We start from the raw sequence: 21,476 nt of genomic DNA, 5'->3' as shown, positions 1-21,476 counted from the left end.
CATCCTCAGCAACTTAATGAGGCCCTCTGCAAATTAGTGAGACTTTGTTTCAAAATAAAAAAATAGGGTCTCAGTGGGGGATCAGAACTTTCCTGGGGTAGAAGTCAAGTCCAGTATTTATCAGGGGTGCAAGTAATGATGCTGTTTAATGCACAGATTTATAAACTAGAACACAGAAATCTAAAGAATCCAGAGAAAACATAAAATGTCTTTAGTTTTTTACCATGTTAAGAGAACATTTCATTATCAGTTCCCTGGACAGAGCATTTTTAGTTCCATGATAGTTTTTCTATGATTTCACAAGAGCAGTCTTTAAAAGTACTGAGAGGCTCTCACAGAGCTCCAAAATGATGCATCCCACGAGTGCAGCCCGTCGACATGTCGTCCTTCCTTCAAAAGACGCTGTCTCACATCTTTGAAATCCATTGCGAATAGCAAGTAGTTACTTCAGGGGAGGATATGTTAAAATTTGTTAGGATGATACTTTCTGAGACTTTAGAGTTGTCTTTGGGAAAAGCCACAGGTCTTCATTTTCCATTTTCTTTGAGAAAAGTGTGCCTGTGGGTAACCTAGTTCCCCGAGTACCTACAAGTTCCTATTGAAGTGACAGCTTCAGAGCGCGAGGTAATGTAGGTGGTGAACATCTCAGTGATGTAGCAAATGCAGCCCCTCGCTCCCGTTTCCAGTTCTCAATATTATGGAAAGGCCACACAGTGGTGCCGAAGTCACTGTCTGCTTCAAGATGAGGCTGAGGCAGGTGCAACCTGCCAGATCCCTGGGAGCCTCATGACCATTCGTCATCGTGGCTAGGGAGACCCAACACTAGAAAGACTTGAAAGCAAAGCTTCCATTATTCAGAATGCCCAAGGAGCAAAACACTCCAGCTCTCCAGACTTCCCAGGCACTCAGTAAGCATCCCCTGCTCATGGTGTCCGTCCATGGGATGGCTGTGACCGTCGCACCATTGCTGCCGTTGCCAACCTCACCATGAAGTTTCTTTCAGTCCAGCCAACAGAGCTCTTCATATTGGTGAGCTTTCAGGTGTCTGTAGATTCGTTGAAATTTGAAATATCTTAAGGAAAAAAATCACATTTTGTATTTTCCCCAAGATAGTCAGTACAGGGGTCCAAAAGCCAAGTGGGGAACACCTGTATCCGAGTCACCCCAGGGACGATTTCTTCCACTTGGCCAGCATTTGCAAGTGTTGAGTGGGGGATCAGAACTTTCCTGGGGTAGAAGTCAAGTCCAGTATTTATTGGGGTGCAAGTAATGGTGCTGTTTAATGTTTAAAGTGATGTGTTTAAGGATTTGGGCTTGGTACTTTTTGCATCTAAACATAAGGGTGGGGGGTTCTAGCATTAGTAACATATAAACTTGAATTTAAGAAAGGTTTTTTTCCCCCAAAGGAGGTTTAATATTATTTGATTTAAAAAAAAAAAAACTTAAATAAGCCGGGCGTGGTGGCGCACCTTTATAATCCCCGCCCTTGGGAGGCGGAGACTGGAGGATCGCACAGGTTCGAAGCCAGCCGCGCTGACTTAAGAGACCCTGTTTCCAAATAAAAATATAAAATAGGTCTAGGAGTGTAGCCTGGAGGTAGAAGGGCTTCCAGGAACCCCAGTACCACCAAACACACACACACACACACACAAAAAAAAAAAAAAAAAAACTTAAGTATTCTGAAATTTACCTAACTACTTATTAAAGAACTCTTTTAGAAGCTGCATTTCTTATTTGGAAACCTCATTCTCTTCCTTTTTAGATACAGTGTGTGTATTATAAAGTTGTGTGTGTGTGTGTGTCTGTGTGTGTTACTGTAGATTGAACCCACGGCCAGTCTTATCTCTGAGCTACACCCCGAGCCTTTTTTTATCTTTTTTTATTTTTTATTTTGAAACCGGGTCTTGCTGAGTTGTGGAGGCCTCGCCAAGTTGCTGAGGCTGGCTGGGAACCTGTTATCCTCCTTGCTCATACTCCCGAGTGCTGAGGTTCCAAGTGTGACTAGCTCTGGACAATTTTTAACTTCCTGCGTTTATTAGCAGACAACTCTGTGCTCACCTCTGGGATTCTGGCATTTTCAGAAAATGAAAAAATTACATAACATTTCCAGGGCTCTGCCCTCTGTTTTGTTACTGTTTTTGTATCTTTTTCTTTTTTTCTTTTTTTTTTTCCCCTTTTGGTAAGCAAGAGCTTTTGAAACATAATCTTTAAAATGTATATACATAGATATATATGTCTATATATCTATATCTATATCTATATATCTATATCTATATATAGCCGGGCGTGGTGGTACCCACTTGTAATCCCAGCATTTGGGAAGCTAAGACAGGAGGATCGCAGTTCACAGCCAGCCTCAGCTATTTAGCGAGGCCCTTTTCAGACTCAGTGAGACCCTGTTTCAAAATAAAGAATAAAAAATAAGGCTGGGGCTCAGAGGTAGAATGCCCCTGGGTTCCATCCCCAGTACCCCCTCCCACACACACACACACCGCCTTTTATGGCAGCATACTTTTTCTTTAAAAAAAATCAACAAACACTGGTTATTATTTCTGAATGCCTAAAACAAAAAGTATAGTTTTATGATATGATGTTTTTATCAATATTTATGTCTCTTTTAAAGCCTGGATTTCAGATTGAAAACAGATCATCTCTGTACAATAAACTTGCCAACAAAAGCAATTTTATTTTTAAACTAATACCTTGAGATATTCATCTCATAGGAGGTATTAAGCTTCATAGATGGGAGGAAAGAGTCTCTTCCAGCGAGGAATGGATTTGCTACATACCCTAGAACAATATTTTAAGCTCCAATTTGTTATTCATAATACTAAAGATAAGATCTCAAATCTCAGTTTCCCTTAACTTTTTAAGCCTTCTCCCTATGTTGCTCTCCTTACAAGAGTCCAGGCACTAAAACAGGATAACTTATTCTTGGGATATCATACTCATATTTCATTCCAGCTTAAGACATCTGTTCTTCTTTGACTTAGAAGCGCATAACTTAAAAAAATAGGGCAGTTGCCTAACTCACGTATAGGACACCTGTTCTTTGATTTGGGCCGTGACTGGCTGCATGCTGATGGTGGTATTCGTGTGTTTTGTTCATTCTTCCGTCTCCCGATTCTCCCAGACGGTCCCCTGTTTGCAGACGGCAAGTCCGCACGTGTTCTGCGCATGGAAGCAGGCCTGGTCGCTTCCAACTTTTGGAACGTGAATGGGATGCTCATTGTGTGCTCTGGCAGCTAGAGTCGTGACCACCTGTCAGGGTGGCACGGTTCCCACACACACCATGATGTGCCAGTTTCGCTCGGCAGAGATGCCAGGCAGAGCGTGGTGAAGAGGGCTCGCTCGCACAATGTGCTGCTTTCTGCTGAAAGGAGAGCTTCCCCCGGAAGGGGTGCCAAGTCGCGGGCACACGCTTCATTAAATTGGTCACATCTGCTGGCACTTGTGGGTGTTAACACTGACAAGTGTCTTTCTGCTGTTGCTTTTTCTCCCCTCCCCCTGTGTTTTTTCATTCCACCAGCCTTTGCCTCCATCTACCTAAGGGATCAAGGTCTAGTAGATAATAGAGATGTGTACTGAAACAACAAAGACGTTGTCGAGGCAGATCTACCTTCTGGATCATAAACGGCCGGTGTTTGCTTGTGTGGTGAGATGATCCTAGACTGAGGGGTCTTCACGAGACCAGAGAGACAGAATGGCACAAGAACCATCCCCCACCCCACCCCCCACCCGTCATTGGAGCTTAGTCGTTGGCCCTGTGCGAGAAGATGAGGCAGAGGACTCTGGGTCCAGGTGGCACCCTAAGATGCTTCTATGGAGCTGGGCATAGGTCAGAATTCCCTGCCTTGGGAAGGTTTTACTGAACAAAGCTGTTCATAAATACAACCACCCTGGAGGCAACATCTGTCTCTCAAGATTTATTTTTAACACTTCTAAGTTTAAAATTAATCAGTTTTTCCTTATACTTTTTATATTCTTTTTTTTTTTTTTAAGAAGTCTTACCTGATGGAGATTTGTCCAGGGCTGGAGAGAGGGTTGAGGGCTAAATCTGAAAGTGAAAATATTTGGTTTCTAGCTCTATTTGAGAGTGAGAAAATTACTAGCCTTTTACTATTAAATTACATCTCATGATTGCGTAGAAATATGGCAGTATTAGAAGACTTCGGATAGATGTGAAAGTAAAGGAAACAATGCATGGATTCAACAGATATTTGTCCAATTTCCACTGTGTGCAAGGTGGACCACTGTTAAAGATCTCAGTCATCGTACTGATATGCTTAAATCTTGAAATAAAGAATGGCTTGTATTACTAAGAAAGAACACAGCCACAGAAGTATATAAAGTCTGGGTTTATCTAGATGATTACAGCTATCCCGGGGCATCATCCCAGAAGTCCACTAGACTGGGCCATCCCAGCAGTTCCCCAGGTTAGTTTTTCTAAGGCCTTTTATTCCCCATTGCTGCAAACAGTCAGTGCTACAGAGCTTGGCTTTGCTTTATCACACATATACATACTTCACATTTAGGAAAAGAATTCCTTCGACTTAGAGAGACCACTTATAAATACTAACTAGTATTTTCATTTGAATTCTGGAAAACTCAAAAGTACATGTGCATACTTAGGCTTACAGCTCCTGAGAGAGTATTGAATGGCTAATCTGGCAGAGGTCAGAGGAGAAAAGTTGATTTTATAAAACAGATTCATTTCGTCTTTTCTAGGTTCTCGAAGGTGCAGTTGAAGTAGGAATGTAGCAATGTCCAGGTCATTTCATCCGTCAGCCAGGACTTGGACCAGAAGGTCCAAAGACACTGCTGTGGGACAGCAGTATAAGAGGAGCCACGCCCGTCATTTGAAATTTTCTAGTGGCCACATTATAAAAAGAAACGGGGAGATAAATTTTAATAATATATTTAGTACAGTATGTCAAAATATTTTCACATGTAGTAAGTATAAAAAATATGAAATAGTCTCCATTTTTTTATACCAAGCCTTCAAAACTAGGTATGTGGCCAGGTGTGTTGAAGCATACCTGTCATCCCAGTACTTGGGAGGCTGAGACAAGGGGATCACAGGAGGCGGGCGTGGTGGCGCACGCTTGTCATCCCAGCATTCAGGAGGCTGAGGCAGGAGGATCGTGGTTCACAACAGCCTCAGCTACTTAGTGAGGCCCTCTTCAACTCAGTGAGACCCTGTTTCAAAATAAAGAATACAAATAGGTCTGGGTGTGCAGCTTGGAAGTAGAATACTCCCTGGGTTTCATTCCTAGTACCGAAAAAAAAAAAAAAAAAAAAAAAAAGAGAATCACAGGTTCAAGGCCAGCCTCAGCAACTTAGTGAGGTCCTCACAGTTTTTTTTTTTTTTTTTTTTTTTTTTTGATATTTTATTATTTTATTAGGAATAATTCCAAATGGGTTATGAAGAAAACTTACTGTGTTTAATGAGTTTTCAAAAAACTCTCAATGAAGATATGTTCACCAATAAACAATAAAACATTGACAGAACTACCATATACTGGGCAAAAAGACTGATACCAAAAGCAACATGCAACATAAAAAAGATAACAATATAAAGGAAGACAGTCTGCCGAGTATGAAAATCCATCTCAATACAAAGTCTTTGAAACCAGTAAGAATTAGCTATCAAATCCAAACCGCACCGAGGTAAGCCTGGCAGATGAGAGCCAGAAGTCAACAATGGAGGGAAAGTAAGTTCCTCAGTGCAAGAGAGCTGAATAGTGTTCTGGAGTATTTCCCTGGCTGGCATAAGCAGTATCAAAAACTCTTTTTGGTAAAGGATAGAAATAAATACAAATGGAATGCTACATTTTTAAATCGGCAGACTGTCCAGGAATGATAAAGGTGTAAGTAAAGTAGCAAGGGGATAACTTTAAAACATTATTTGTTGTGGGCTCAAAAAACATTGGAAATATTTATTTGGAAATGTCACATTAGCTTTGTCTAGGCATTTAGGCTTAAAGGAAGTAAAATCAAATGAGGATACTTTTTCCTAAGAATTTCTTTAAAAAACCAAGTACATTGCTAAATAGCAACATTACACTTGGTAAACAATAATTGGCAACAAAATAAGTTTAAACGGTGCCCGAAACCAGTCCCAGATACTGCTTTATAACCAAGATGCAAACTAACTTTGTTGTAACAAGCCTAGGCCAATTCTATCAGACGTGTCCTTGGTTAGATCTCCAGTTTCATTTAACGCTTTGAAAGCTCATTTGACAGCCAGTCAAGTCCTTCATACAGACCGGTTCCTTGTGTAGCACAAGTGGCTTGGACATACCAGGTTCTATTACGAAGAGACTGAAGACCTAATTTGTCTGTCATCTCACTGATGGCCATGGCGTTTGGCAAATCCTGTTTGTTGGCAAAAAGTAGCAGCACCGCATCTTGCAGCTCGTCTTCCTCAAGCATTTTCTGCAGTACAGTCGCTCCTTCCTGAATTCTCTCACGATCATTGCTGTCTACCACAAAAATAAGGCCCTGGGTGTTCTGGAAGTAATGCCTCCAGAGAGGCCTAATTTTATCTTGACCACCAACATCCCACACTGTGAAGCAAATGTTCTTATATTCTACTGTTTCCACATTAAAACCAATGGTAGGAATGGTAGTGACTATCTCCCCCAGCTTCAGTTTATACAGAATGGTCGTCTTGCCAGCAGCATCCAGTCCAACCATCAAGATGCGCATCTGCTTCTTGCCGAAGAGGCGGGAGAACAGAGAGGAGATGGTGAGGCCCATGGCGGTAGTGGCACTTGCGATGGGCAGAAAAAGCGGTCAGGGGCGGTCCTCACAGTTTAGTAAGATCTTGTTTCAGAATTTAAAAAAATTAAGCTGGGCTTGATGGCACACACTTGTAATCTCAGTATGTGAGAAACTGAGAAAGATCACAGGTTCACAGCCAGTGTCAGCTACTTAGTGAGGCCCTCTGCAATTTAGTGAGATCCTGTTTGAAAATAAATACTAAAACAGGGCTGGAGGTGTAGCTCAGAGTAGAATGCCCCGAGTTCCATCCCAGTACCACACACACACAAAAATAATAATAACTAAAAAATAGGGCTGAGGATGTAGCTCAGAGTTAGAACACCCCTGGCTTCAATTCCCAGTACCACACACACAAAAAAAAAGTAGGGGTGTGTATGTTATACCTACAACACAACTGGGACTAGATAAACATTAGGTGCTCATTAGTGGTAATGACCTCTGTCCTGGGCCGTGGCAGGTCTGGAATGTTGTCCTCTGAATGTGACATTGCCACTAGCTTAATGACCACCGGCTCTTGAAATTTTTCCTTTGTTCTGAAATTGCCACTCTTGTGACAATCTACTTCGAATATTTAATGATCACTGAAACTGAAGGAAAAAAAAAAGCGTCTTTGCCTCTCCTGTATCTTCACCCTGGGTGTGTGTTGGGCCACATTAGAAGCCTACGGGAAGATTGAAGGGTAGCCTCTCCCAGGACAATAACCATGGAAGCCTTGAGAGGTGGGGAAATTATGGGGTGAGCTTAGGGAGGAGACTGCAGCTAAATCCAATGGCTGTGCTTTCTGTATTCAAGTAAGTCTGAGTTACCCACCCAAGGAGAAAGCCGTGTTAAGTGCTGGACCAGGTGAGTGGGCTGTGTGCCCATCATTACCTTTGTGTTAACAGGGTGCCTCCAGGAGCAGTCCTTTGAGTATTTCAGTGGGGGAACTGGGAATTTATTTGATATCAAAGGCACAAGGTCCATGGAGGAGGAGTTAATCCATGACACAGTCAAGTAAAATACAGGCTAATTCAGTTTTCTGAAAGAAATGTAACCTGGTCAAGGGACTTGCTTTTGAGATTAAGAACTAGGACCATGATCCTGGGAAATCATGTTATGTTTAGGCAGAGCGGGTGAACACGTGAGAGCTTTGCACATAAGACCCAGGGCTGGAGATGAACTCGGAGTGTGTACTGCTTATCTAGTATGTGCTAGGCTCTGGACTCAATCCCCAGTACCCCAAGAGAGAGAGATCGGGTGATATGTCGAGATTCAGGGAGTACGCTGGTTTACAGTGGACAGCTGAACTCAAGTCCACTTGAAGGCTGGACCACAGCACCTCACCTTGTGTTGGGCCTGGAGAGTCAAGGTAGGGAAGCTGTCGACCCCATTTGTCCATAGATGAAAACCCATAGGCATTAGTGGGGTTGCTCATCACCCTATTAGTGGCTCTTGTTTCCCTATAAGCTGCTTATAGGAAAAAGTCCTGAAGTAGTTTGGCCAAACCTTGGAGAACGTTTCGGGAGGAGGGTCTCACGGGGTGTGCACTGAGCCCGGTGGACAAGGCCTTTCTTCCCTGCCGTGTGGCAGAAGGCCTGGGCTCTGGATGCCCTGGCTGGGGACATCTTGAACTGTGATCCCCTCGGGTTTTACCAGCTGGACCCCGTGCTCCACTGCTCAAACCTGCAGTGCCCTACCTCCAAATCATCTCCTGACAGGAATTAATTGATATGTTAGCTGTAGGGTTATTTCAGCCAAAAAAAAAAAAAAAAAAGAAGGAAGAAAGAAATGTAAGCTTCAGGGCCTACCAGCACTTGTCTACTAATAAGTGCTAGCAAACGCCCAAATAAAATAAGTTCCCTTAAGCACAATTGCTCAAGTTGGAGTCATGCTCAGTGTGATAGTGGGGGCTTTTTTGTTGTTGTTTTATTATAATTGTGAGTGTTCTGTATTACATGCATATAATGTAATTCATTTCTGTGAGTAAAATCCTTGTGTGCTTGATGGGACTGAAGATGCTGACAGTTAATGGTTCTTAGTAGAGAGAACTTGACCTCTGGACTCCATAGTATCTAAACAGCCGGGAGCTAAGACTTAAAATTTAGATACTTGGACACAGTATCAGGAAGAACATTCTGACAACCCCATCTTTAAAAGTGAAATGGACGGTGTTATGAAAAATTCATCCCAGCGCTCAAGTCGCACAAGTCAAGGCCAGGTGGCCCCCTGCTGGAAGCATCCTGGGAAGGATTCGGCTTCACCCACCGCACACCGGCTGCCTGCCCCGTCAGTCAGGGCGGCTGATCTGGCCAGTGAAATCTCCAGCTGCTTCTGCAAGCCAGTCTCTGTGCAAGCTTCCTGCCCAGACTGCGGCTCTCAGCAAGGAACGTCCAAATCATCCCCAAAGCGTGGCTGGTTGCATCAGACTTCCTGAAGCAGCAGGTCTAGGCAGGACCTGAGTCTGTTTCCAAGCAAGATCCAGGTGCAGGTCCCAGGACCCCCAGGCTAGAAGTAGCTTGGGTTCGAGGCAGTAAATACTTCTGCACCAGGGATTATCGCCCCCCACATACACACCAGGGTCATCTCTGACCTGACTGGGGTAGGAAGGGGGTGCTACTAGCATTTAATGTGTAGGAGCTCGGTTTGCTGCTGCAGATCGGAGGATGCATGGGGCAGCCCCCATGACAGTCAACCGGCCCAGTGTCAGTGGCTCTGACATTGAGGAACTCCCATCTGGAAGAATGACAGAAAATCAAGTGTTTATAAAAGGCTGCTGCGACACATGTTGTGATGGATTGTGGTAAGGGCAGTTTAGAGGCTGACACTAGTCCAAACTTAATCCTGCGGGTCAGCTAGGGGCACCTGCCCACAGGCAGTGAGGCGTGCAGTAGGACCATTTGTTTTTCTAACTGCAATAAAGCAAGCGAATCGGGAAGGGAGACCGCCTGGGAGAGTAGGGGCACGGTTTCACAGCTTAAGCGACATTTGACAGCTTCATAAGACGGGAGGGATTTTGCCAGGGGCGTTCTAGCCTAAGGGAACAGAGAAAGCAAAGCAAAGTGAGAAGTGGTTGAATTGGCTGGTGTGCCCAGAACGGAACATTCTGGAGACTTGAGAGGTGCCGGGCAGTCAGTCACATTAGCAAGGCCACTAATGAAAGCCACTTTCAGAGGGGTCACCTGTAGCCCCAGGGTGACAGCAGGTGTCACATCAGGAATTAGTCTGGCTCATGTTTTCCCCAGGGTCCCCAGGCTTCAGCTGAGCACAGGCTCCGCGGTGCTGCTAGGAGTCTCTACCCATACGCACAGCACCGGAGGCTACGAGGACTGTGCTGACTGGGTTTTAAGGACGCCCGAGACTTTTATGGACCTTTCCTCAGGGTCTGTGTGTCACATATATACACACAAACACTCCTTGTTGATTTTCCAGGCCAGCAACCTAATGAGAACCAAGGTGTGCCTTTCATACTGCACCGTACTTGGCACATTTCATGACAGGGTGGCCCTTCAGCCACCGCCTGACTGTAGCGTTGAAGTCCATTGGTAAGGCCACCTGCCCCTAACCTGAAGGGGGACTTGCTCTGAGTCTAGTACAAAAAAACATTGATTGAATGCTTGTTGTGGCCCTAGAACACTGCCAGGTGATTTTTAAAATAATCTTTAGTGTGTGTGGGGGGGGTTGTTTTGTTTTGTTTTTGCAGTACTAGGGATGGAACCCAGGGGCATTCTACCTCTGAGCTACACCCTCAGCCCTATTTTTTATTCTTTATTTGGAAACAGGGTCTCAATGAGTTGCAAAGGGCCTCATTAAGTAGCTACGGCTGTCCTTGAACCGCGATCCTCCTGTCTCAGTCTCCTGAATGCTGGGACTATAAGCATGCGTCACCATGCCCGGCTTGAAAGTATAGTTTTAAATCTTTAGGTTGTTTTTTTTTTCTGTTTTCTTTTTCTTTTCTTTTCTTTTTTTTTTTTTTTTTGTTGGAAACAGGGTCTCTTAAGCCAGCGGGGCTGGCTTCGAACCAGCGCGATCCTCCTGTCTCCGCCTTGCCAAGTGCGGGGATTACAAGCGTGCGCCACCACGCCCAGCTAGGTTGTTTTTTTGGTTTTTTTGGGGGGGTTGTTTTTGTTTTGGTGGTGCTGAGGATGGAACCCAGGGGCTTTCTACCTCTGGGCTATACTCCCAGTTCTATTTTATACCTTTATTTGGAAACAGGGTCTCACTAAGTTGCATAGAGCCTCACTCAGTAGCTGAGGCTGGCTTCGAACCTGTGTGATTGTCCTGTCTCAGCCTCCCAAGTGCTGGGATTACAAGCGTGCACCACCACGCCCAGCTAAATCTTTAGTTTTTAATACAGGTTGTTTAATTTTGGGGCCTCGCTAAGTTGCTGAGGCTGGCTTTGAACCTGCAACCCTCCTGTCTCAGCCTGCCAAGTACTATTACAGGCATGTGCCATTGCACCTGGCTCAATATAGTTTTTAATGTGTGCACGTGGCTAAGTGTATATAAAAGGTGCTAAGGGTTGTACAATGAAAGTGAGATTTTTCTCCCTCCCCTACTCTAGTTTTTGTTAGAACTTTGCAGAAACCACTGTGGTCCATTTTTTGTGTATTTTTCAGAGATAAGTTCTGCCTTTACATAATGTGTAACACAAAGGTCAAGATATTCACCATCGTTTTCCCATCTCAAAGCCTTCCTGAGCTAGGTCCTGCTGCCCCCATTTTAGAGATGAGGACTGAGACTGAGGATCTGGAACTTGTTCGCTGTGCGGTGATAACCAGCATTGCTGGAATTGAGGCCCAGAGTTTAGGTTTTGAGTGGAACTGGCCCAAGACATCAGGCAAGCGAGGGGTCAGATCCTCCCAGCGGGCTCCGTGCGTGTTCGTGTGCTTAGATGAGGAGCCAGGGCTGAGGAGCAGAGATGAATCCCACTGCCATCTCCCTCCCCTCCAACAGTTCAGCTCTGGCCCCAGACTGTAGATTGTGAACTCTACCAACCAAAGCGGGGTGTGGCCGAGGCAGCTCCGGGATCTGAGGTGGTTTCTTGAGCTCCTGTCTGACTTGAGCATCTTGTGGGTTTGCGTGTATAGAAGTGCTTGACTTCCTTTAGGTGCCCAGCCTAACCCCTGGCCTTACCTGTCCCAGGTCTCTGGTTGGTGCCAGTTACCATCGGAAGTTGTTAGTCACGCACCCTTTGGTAGAGGTCAAAGCTGGTCCAGAGTTTGCAGAGCAGACCCGTCCCGAGCCCCCTGGTGTGCAGAGAAGCAGACTCCTATTCTGGAGCAGTGGACGTGCTCAGAGCTGCTCAGGCATGCCCAGATCCGACAGCGGCAATGGCCTGTGGGGTCATCTTGAAGCTAGAGGGATCGCTTGCATCTCAGTGAGAGTTCTCAGTACAACTCGTCAGAATAGTGTGACAGGTGCTTGGCGGGAAGATGAAGGAACCGGCCCCGTGGGGCCTCTGGGTTGCAGTTTCTTGGTGACCAGGACTTCCTCACAGGCCCTGGGCACTGAGATGGGACGTGTGTCTCATTTAGAGCTCCTTGTCCAGCCAGAAGTGCAGAGATACGCACTCGCCCACAGAGGAGTGCTGTCTGAGGACCAGACTCTGCTTTCAGCTCATGACTGTTTAAGGTACATGCTGGAAATTGTAGTTGCTGATGCTAAAAAAGGCGGAGCGTGTTGCATGATTTTGTTTATTGTTTCTCTGACTGGCAGGTAACAAGGAGGGAACTCACTCCTCCACCTTCTGGGTGCTGCTGAGCATCTTCCTGGGAGCAGTGGCCATGCTGTGCAAAGAGCAGGGGATCACCGTGCTGGTAAGAGCCCAGACCCAGGCAGGCCGCCCTCTCTGTCCACCGACCCCTCCTGTAAGGACATCATGGGCCACTGCTACTTCTGCATCCCATTGCAGGCCTGAGATCATAGACCCCGCTGGCCACTGGCTTGTGCTATTGCACAGTGCAATCCTGGCATCTACTCATCAGAGTATAGCATCATGACAATCTGAAATGCATTCCTGGCATTTCAGATGATGAGTTGACTGATACCCTTAACCATCGTTAACTACAGTTGGGAAGTGGTGTGTGGATGTCGTTATAGGGACCGTGACGCGTCCTCTTGGAGTGGCCCCGAAGGAAAGAGGAGAGAGTGGTTTGAGTTTCCTAGGGTACTGTCATGTATGTTAGCCATCCTGGGTGCCAGAAACAGATCAGTGAGGGACCAGCGGAGTGTTCCACCCTGCACTCAGAAAGGGTATTGTGTCATTTGGAAATGAAGGAATGGGGTTTCTGCCAGCCACCAAAACCCGCACATGCACCCACATCCTTATCTCCTCTCCAATCTCCATCCACTTCAGCCAACACTAGGACCCAAGCATTTCATGTTCACGATATGATGTGAAATTAAGAGTACTAGAGCACACGCTTGTCATCCCAGCATTCGGGAGGCTGAGACAGGAGGATCGCGGTTCGCGGACAGCCTCAGCTACTTAGTGAGGCCCTCTGCAACTCAGTGAGACCCTGTTTAAAAATAAAGAATAAAAAATAGGTAGGGTTGGGGCTGGGCGTGGTGTATCACTTGTTTTTTTTTTTTTTTTTCCAGTTTAGAGTATTTTTTAGTTTCTATTGTGTGTGTAGGGGATACAGAGGGTTGAGCTCAAGGGCATTCTACCTCTGAACTACCCCTTAGCCCTTTGTATTTTTTATTTGGAAACAGAGTCTCACTGGATTGCAGAGAGTCTCATTATGTTAGTGAGGCTGCCTTCAAACTTGAGACCCTCCTATCTCACCACGGCTCACTAGAGTACGTTTTGTTTAGGAGATGTAAAACCCAGATGTGAAACTTTTTTTTTAACCCTCCAGAATAAGAGGGAGAAACAAGCATCATTAAGCCCACACTGATAGACACCGGTAGCTAAGCATTGAGTGTGTACGCTTAAGCTCAGCTTCCACTGGCAACTCCAAGTGGGAAGGAGAGGGCTCTGGCAGCCTTGTGGTGGCATACCCCTCCGAGATCTCCTCTGCATAGAGGACAGGGTTGAAGCCCAGGAAGGGAGACATTGACATCACTTTTCTCTTCCTGCATTCCAGCCAGACTTTGGCTTTATGTTATTAGAGGAAAATTTAGAATGTGCACCAAGGCAGAAATATAGAAAGCAAAGAAGTGGAATTTGAGCGGCCACCCAGGAACAGCTTGGGAGAGAAAGAGCAGTCAAAGCTCTGTGGGGGTTGACACAGTCAAGGCAAAGATTAGTGGTTTTATCAGGCTCTACTTGTAAGATTAAGATTAGCTAGCAAGGAAATGGCAAAAAAGAATTACGGTGGAAAGAGGCTTGGCTCTCCTGAGTTACCGTCTTATTTAAAGTTGACTCTAAAGTAGTGTTTTCTAACCTTGACACTATTGACATTTAAGACAAGTGTTAGGAGGGGTGGTATCCTATACCTTGTAGGCTGTTTAGCAGCATCCTTGGCCTGTACCCGCTAGACTCGCAAGGACTCCCTCAATTATGACAACCTGAAGTGCTCCCGACATTACTAGACACCCCCAGGGGGCAGAATCGTCCTGTAGAAAACCACTGCTCTAAAACCTTCCTCCAATATAGAGAGCTGTTTGAAGGCCGGTAGCATCCACAACATCCCAGAAGCTAGCAGGAATTCGGGGTCTCAGCTCCCACCCCAAGCCTACTGAGTCAGAATCCCTGTTTATTCAGGTCCTTGGACGATTCCTGTATTCATTAGCATTTTAGAAGCACTAAAGGTTAGGTTGAATTTCCATAAATAGAATTGTGGATATTTTGATGCGGCCTTTAAGTAGGATGGAGGAGGGACTGTTTGGCACAGTTCTGGTGACCATGTGACCACAGTCACCCCTTGGTGACTGCCCTACCACACCCAGGCAGAGAAATAAACACTGTGAGAAGATAGTGGTAGCTAAACAGAAAGCCTCTGCCCTCTAGGAAATGGTTCTCAGTGAGGCAGCAGTGGTCTCCTGTGACCCACGATGAGTATGTGTCACATGAGTGAATGAAATCAGGATTCTTTGGGATGTTTAACCCGGCACTGGCCCGTGCACTGGATAATTAGTGGCCACCAGTGCTCATGGGAGAGGGTAAGTAGGCATGTCATCCTCGCTCTGAAAACCACAAATTACCATTGACTTCTGATGAGTTATGATCTTCCCCACAAAGCTGTATAGTATAAAAACCCAAGACCTGGAGGGGCAGCTCTGATCATACACACCAGCTATCTTCAGACCCCTTTGTCAAGTCCGGACAGGGAGTCCTGCTAGATGATGATGCGTGCTGCGATGATATTTGCTGGAAGCCTGTCTCAGGGTGGAGAGTAGGAGCCAAAGCTCTTCTCTCTTGCAGCCTATAACTATAGGCTTAATAGCTGCCAAAGCAGCCCTTACCTGCTGAAAAGAGACCACGCTGGTTCTGGGGAGGCTGTTAGCCTAGGTGGAGCTGCAGCAGCGCACTGCCAGTAACTTCACATAATGAGAGTCATAGGTTGCTCACCCACCAGCTGTGGGCACTTCTTCACGTTGGCAGGTGGCTGCCCCCTACGCAGCAGTCTCAGGCCAGCAGAGGCCTTGCTATCATCACTGTGTAGTTTCCAAAGTTGTCTTGGGAATCTCCATCCCAGCCAAGTGGAAGGGGAAACCAAGGGGAGGAGGGTGGCCAGCTTTTAAGCCAGACCTCCAAAATGATACAGCTCACTCCTCACCTCCCTGTGTAGAGTAAACTCAGCCCATACTCGTGCCTGACAGTCGGGGAGGGTAGAGGTGTAGTCTGGCTGTGTGTCCAGGAGAAGAGAATGCCAGTGGCCAGTTAGGGCTGACCCTGAGCCATCTCCAAAGCTCCTGATGTGTGTCTGCTCCTCCTTGCTGCGCCCAGGTCAGCCGGCACTTGAGGTGGGCATATGGGGCTGGGTTGGTGAGCTTGATGCCTCCCTCGGTCTTCTTTGGCATAATTACCACCCAGGTAACTAACCACTCTATTACATGAAGTCAAGGACAGGGGTTTGTTGCTTGTTTTGTTTTGTTTTTTGTTTTGTTTTGTTTTTCTTTGTGTTTGTGGTACTGGTGATTGGACCCAGGGACATTCTATGGACATTCTACTCTGAGGTATACCCCAAGCCCTTTTGTTTTGTTTTGTTTTGAAACAAGGTCTCACTAGGTTGCTGAGAGTCTCACTTAAGTTGCCAAGGCCATCCTCGAACTTGTGTTCCTCCTGTCTCAGCCTCCCAAGTTCTGGGATTATAGACTTGCGCCATCATGCTTGGCTAGGACTGTTTAATGATTATGAAAAAAAAAGAGATTTCTGGTGAGCATCTTGTGGGAGCTACAACCTTCTAGCTATCCTGACTCTTAGAGTACTCTTAAGTAGAGATTGGAATCATCACTAACCGAGATTCACTGGATAATGAATGTGGTAGAATATATTACCATGACCGGTTTCATACAAGCGCAGGGTTCTTTTTAAGCACTGAAGAGTTCTTTTGTGATGAGCTAATCTTTTGCATTCTTGTCTAGATTCAGTAATAAAATGGTAAGGTGTAATTGCCACCTAATCAGAGCCAGACTCTCCCTCCTGATTGTGCGTTTCCGCTTCCGTAGGGCTTGAATGCAGTCTTTGACATCTTAGTGATAGGCAGATTCAACGCGCTGGAAGCCGTCCAGAAGGTGCTGCGCAAGGACAAGTCATCAGAGGTGAGTGTGTACTTTTGTCTCCAGCCCAGACATGGAAAATGTCAAGTACCAGCTGATTTAAAATGTCATCTTTCTAAGTATTTTTTGCAGTTTTTGAATCCTAAAATAGCCAGTCCTTTAATGCACGGTGTCAAGAGTTGTTCAGACAGAATTGCTGTACATTTGTACCTGGCTTGGCCACACTTTCAGCTGAAAATCTGCGATAATGGGGTTTGGCGGTGTCCTTTCAGAATATTGGTGTGCTCAGGAATGGGGGCCTCCTCTTCCGGATGACCCTCCTTGCCTCCGGGGGTGCTGGCATGCTCTACGTGCGCTGGAAAATCATGGGGACAGGCCCGCCAGCGTTCACCGAGGTGGACAACCCGGCCTCCTTTGCTGACAGCATGTTGGTTCGGGTGAGTGCTCAGCCTGAGCTGCTTTTGGATTCTTTCCTCTCCTTACCAGAGCCTGCATCCCTCCATAGCTCAGTCCCTGCCACACTCACAAAGGCCCTAGTAGACAGGACACTTCCATGTGTGTTTGCTGTTGTTGAGGATATTCCAGGATGAAGCCAACTTTATATTAGGCATTGAGAGGTGTGGCTAAGCTCTTTGAATCATTGGCGCCTGGTATCTGTGATGGATTGGTTCCAAGACTTCCCAGGAATACCAAAATCCATGGGTGCACAGGTCCCTTCTATAAAATAGCAGAGTATTTGCATACAACCTGTGCCCATCCTTATACTTCAAGTTACTTCTATCTCGATCATAATAATCACCCAGTACTTCAGACTTCATTCATGTGGATTTGGCAAAGTACTCCACACACACCGCAGGTTCAAGTTTTGTTTTTTGGAACTTTCCGAAGTTATTATTTTTTTTTCTATATATTTTCAGTCCATGGTTGGTTGAATTCATGTTTGGTTGAATTTGTGAATACAGGACCCCAATTTTATTTCCTTTTTAATGAAAAGTAAACAAGGCTGGTTGCTTTCAACATGAGCTTCCTTGCCGTCTTGTTTAAGTGCCCCTCGACCCGAATATAAAGGAAATTGATGTGTCTGGCTTATGACAAAGTATAACAGTATTGTTGATATCTTTTAAAAGTCTCATGGCATCGAGTCTCTTCATTCTTTTAGGTTTGCCCTTTTTTCTAAAAGCTAGGCTATCGGGCCACAGATTTGTAGCTGTGCACTTCATAGAGAAGACACCAAAAGGAAGACCCCAGAATACCGTCCTTAGGTTGTGGGGCAGATAAGCGACCCCTGACACTCAGATTTCCCAGGCTGTCGGTATCACTAAATAAACGAAACGGGTCATGGCCCAGCCAGAAACATAATAAATGTATTTCTGGGTCTGGTGGTGTGACTCTATTTTTATTCATTAAAATCTGAATGTATTTCATAAGTTACAGATTACAGGTCCCTTGTGTCCAAATACAAACCGGCAGAATTTTACTTTCATGCAGCTGCTGTCCTTGGACAGAAGCCTGTGCATGCCTCAGAAGTAAAGTCGGAATCTACATATGTATATATGTTCTTTCAAGTTCAGTATCAAATCAGTGTTTGTTTTTCTTTTGACTGACAGGCCATAAACTATAATTACTACTATTCATTGAATGCCTGGCTGCTGCTGTGTCCCTGGTGGCTGTGTTTTGATTGGTCAATGGGCTGCATCCCCCTCATTAAGTCCGCTGGTGACTGGAGGGTAATTGCTCTCGCAGCGCTCTGGCTCTGCCTAATTGGCCTAATATGCCAAGCCCTGTGCTCCGAAGACAGCCACAAGAGAAGGTAAGCGGTCGTGCTGAATTTTAACTTCCACCCTGGGTGGCGGCTGAAGCTTCTTGCTAAATCCAGCACTGATCATTTCAGCAGTTTGTTTGGAATCCGCACCCAGGGAAAGGATGAGGTCCATCGGACGCTTGGCTGGCGTCAGCCCTTGGGGAGGGAGTGGGAAGCGGGCGTGGGCGACTGCTTTATCTCCTCCTCCCCTTCTCAGGAAAGAGCACTTGGAAGTCCTTGCCGCTGTAGGTGGTAAAGAGTAATTTATGGTCAGAACAGAAAGTGTAATTGGTATGTGTTGGGCCCATTATTTCACAATTCCCCTTCAAAAAAAAACAAAAAACCCACAGAATGCATGGTGATACTTTCTGTTGTTGTGGGGTAAAAATAAGCTGCTACCCCAAAGAGACTATCCTTCCTCCACAGGAAAAAAAAAAATTAAGGTTATTGGGAGCATAATTGGGGAAAAGCAATGTGTTTTCATAAAAAAGAAAAGTGTTGAAGATGATTTCTACGAAGCATATGGAGTTGGTGATTTCTCAAAATAAATGAAGCGTTAAGTCGCCTGTGTCTTAAATTGGCTGACGAGTCTTCAGAGCAACAAACTCCAGTTTCGGTCAGCTTGCCCAGACTTGTGGGATAGGATTAAAAGAAATACCTTAGGCCCAGGGCCCAGGGAGGGGCTGCCAAAGCTGACCCGGCGTCCTCATTCACCCCTGGACCTCTGCAGGAGGATGAACAGATGATCGGCCAGTGCTCGGCTTCCTTTCTGCTTGCGAACCAAACATGATACTAGTTCATTTCAGATTTTGTAAAGTTGAAATGACTTTGGTATTATTAGTTAAGTTTAGGCAGGGTTTTCCCATGATGAAAAGTACATTGAAGTAATTGAAACCGGTATCCACTGAATGATTTCATACCTGACGGGCTTGAGGTATTAAAAGTGAATTTACCAGGCCCCATAGACACCATCATTTTATCTATTAATATGAATTGTATGGTTTGTAAGTTTTATCTGTATACTTGATGTTAACTGCCTTGGTATTGGGTGTGTGTGTGTGTTGCTGGGGATTGAACCCAGGGACATTCTACCTCCAAACTACATACCCAGCTCTTTTTTTTTTTTTTCTTCAACTTCTTTCAAACTTTTTAAAATTTTTTTTTTTGGGGGGGGGTGCTGGGAGTAGAACTCAGAGGCTTTCTACCTCTGGGCTATCCTCCCAGACCTATTTTGTACTTCATTTGGAAACAGGGTCTGACTAAGTTGCTGAGAGCCTCCCTAAGTAGCTGAGGCTGGCTTCGAACCTGTGTGATCCTCCTGTCTCAGTCTCCCAAGCACTGGGATTACAAGTGTGCGCCACCACACCTGGCTCTTTTAAATCTTTTATTGACACATTGTAGTCATACATCTTAATGGGGTATAAGATGGTGGAGACACACATGCACACATCACCCAATTAGCTACCCAGCTCTTTTTTATTTTATCTGGAAACAGATCCTCCCATAGTTGCTGAGAGCTTCGCTAAGCTGCTGAGGCTGGCTTTGAACCTGTGCTCCTCCTGTGTCAGCCAAGATACTGGAATTACAAGCATGAGCCACCACACCCAGCTTGAGACATTGTTTTTGCTGATGATGATACTTTTTATCGATTGATAGCATGAAAAAAAGAAAAGTCTTTATCATTAAGTTACTGTTGAGCAAGACTTTTTCTGAGAAATCTGAAAAGGCCATTTATGTAAATGGTCTTTGTCTTCCAGAATCCTGACTCTGGGCCTGGGATTTCTCGTGATCCCGTTTCTTCCTGCAAGCAACCTCTTCTTCAGGGTGGGTTTTGTGGTCGCAGAGCGGGTCCTCTACCTCCCCAGCGCTGGATTCTGCGTGCTCCTGACCTTTGGACTTGGAGCTCTGAGCAGACATACTAAGAAGAAGGTACCAGCCCTGAGTGGTGCTGCATGTCGTCCGCGCGGCCGCACGCCACTCACTGGTCATGCTCTCTCTCTCTCTCCTCAAGAAACTCATCGGGGCCTTTGTGCTGGGGATTTTATTGGTCAACACACTGAGGTGCGTGATGCGCAGTGGCGAGTGGCGGAGTGAAGACCAGCTTTTTAGAAGTGCCCTGTCTGTGTGTCCACTCAACGCAAAGGTATTTGGGCTGCCAGGTTTCTTTCTTGTTTTCCTTCCCTTTTTTGTAGCCCTAGGATTGAACCCAGGGGCATTATAACACCAAGCCACACCTCCACCTCCAGCCCTTTTTATTTTTTGTTTGTTTATCAAACCAGGTCTCAATAGGTTGCTGGGAGTCTCCCTACCTTGCTGACGCTGCCCTCAAACCTGCGATCCTCCTGTCTGAAGTTCCCAAGTACTGGGACTACAGGTGTGCGCCACCACGCCGGCCACATTTCTTTTAACAAGACTTTACTGTGAAATGCTTTTCCTCCTCCAGCTAGCTGAGGAAGAACACTTACCATCAGACAATCTAGCATATAACTCTTAACCAAATACGTGGGTTTTCCTTTGCTTTATTTCTTTAATGGTTTTGATGAACATCTTTAGAATTCCATATAGCCAAAAGAAATCATTCAAACTGGACAACATCAGTGAAGCATGTTATGTAATTGAAGTCTGGCTCCTCTTCCTGTAGCAATGATCATCCTTTGCAGAGGGCTTGGGGGGTGTCACCACATCTCTGGGCTGGGATTGGGTGAGGCACACAGTCTAACCACCTAGACATACTTTTTAGAACCAGACTGTGGCCATAGCTGGACCTAGCTGCCTCCAAGCTAAAATTTGAAGGCGACTGTACCTACAAATGGGCAGTAATTTAGCTCAGGAACTTTTTTTTTTTTTTTTTTTTTTTTTGGTGGGTCTGGAGATGGAACCCGGGGACATTTGACCTCTGAGCTACACCCCCTGGCCTAGTTTTTAGTCTTTTAATTTGAATCAGGGTCTCACTAAGTTGTGGAGAGCCTCACTCAGTAGCTGAGGCTGTCCTAGAACCGCAATCCCCTGGTCTCAGCCTCCCAAATGTTGGGATTACAAGGGTGAGCCACCACGCCCGGCTTTAGCTCAGAACTTTAAATTACACTGTGCACATTTATGTCACCTTTGAGTTCCCTGCTTTCAACTCCCTTTTGTTCCAATTAGATAAACAGAAGTGTCTGTACCTGAAGGAATCACTTGCATTGACATGATATACGCATGTGAGAATACCAGTGTCGATCTCAATACCCTGTGTGGGAGATGG

The 21,476-nt window shown here is 45.5% G+C and overlaps 2 protein-coding genes across 4 annotated transcripts in view; one reads left to right on the top strand and one right to left on the bottom strand.

The window, feature by feature from the left end:
- Positions 1-21,476, top strand: part of TMTC4 (transmembrane O-mannosyltransferase targeting cadherins 4) — a gene marked incomplete at both ends in the record, with an annotated part of 62,922 nt that overhangs the window by 14,693 nt on the left and 26,753 nt on the right. For 2 of the 3 annotated variants that reach the window (XM_080688902.1, XM_080688900.1), the window contains 6 exons: positions 12,481-12,581; positions 16,381-16,473; positions 16,704-16,868; positions 18,039-18,241; positions 19,990-20,161; positions 20,244-20,375. In XM_080688902.1, the coding sequence (XP_080545028.1) occupies positions 12,481-12,581; positions 16,381-16,473; positions 16,704-16,868; positions 18,039-18,241; positions 19,990-20,161; positions 20,244-20,375 (866 nt within the window). The remainder of the gene's footprint in view (positions 1-12,480; positions 12,582-16,380; positions 16,474-16,703; positions 16,869-18,038; positions 18,242-19,989; positions 20,162-20,243; positions 20,376-21,476) is intronic. The other variant, XM_080688901.1, reaches the window with a different exon arrangement.
- LOC308279741 (ADP-ribosylation factor 4) lies at positions 6,220-6,762 on the bottom strand (the record flags this gene model as incomplete). The annotated part of the gene is made up of 1 exon (XM_080719890.1): positions 6,220-6,762. One exon carries the CDS (start codon positions 6,760-6,762, stop codon positions 6,220-6,222), a length of 543 nt encoding a protein of 180 aa, XP_080576016.1.

This window comes from Muscardinus avellanarius, assembly GCF_963383645.1.
Source record: "Muscardinus avellanarius genome assembly, chromosome: 2".
Classification (NCBI taxonomy): Eukaryota; Metazoa; Chordata; class Mammalia; order Rodentia; family Gliridae; genus Muscardinus; species Muscardinus avellanarius.
Note: the sequence above shows the minus strand (reverse complement) of the source record. Positions and strands in the feature narration are given on the sequence as shown.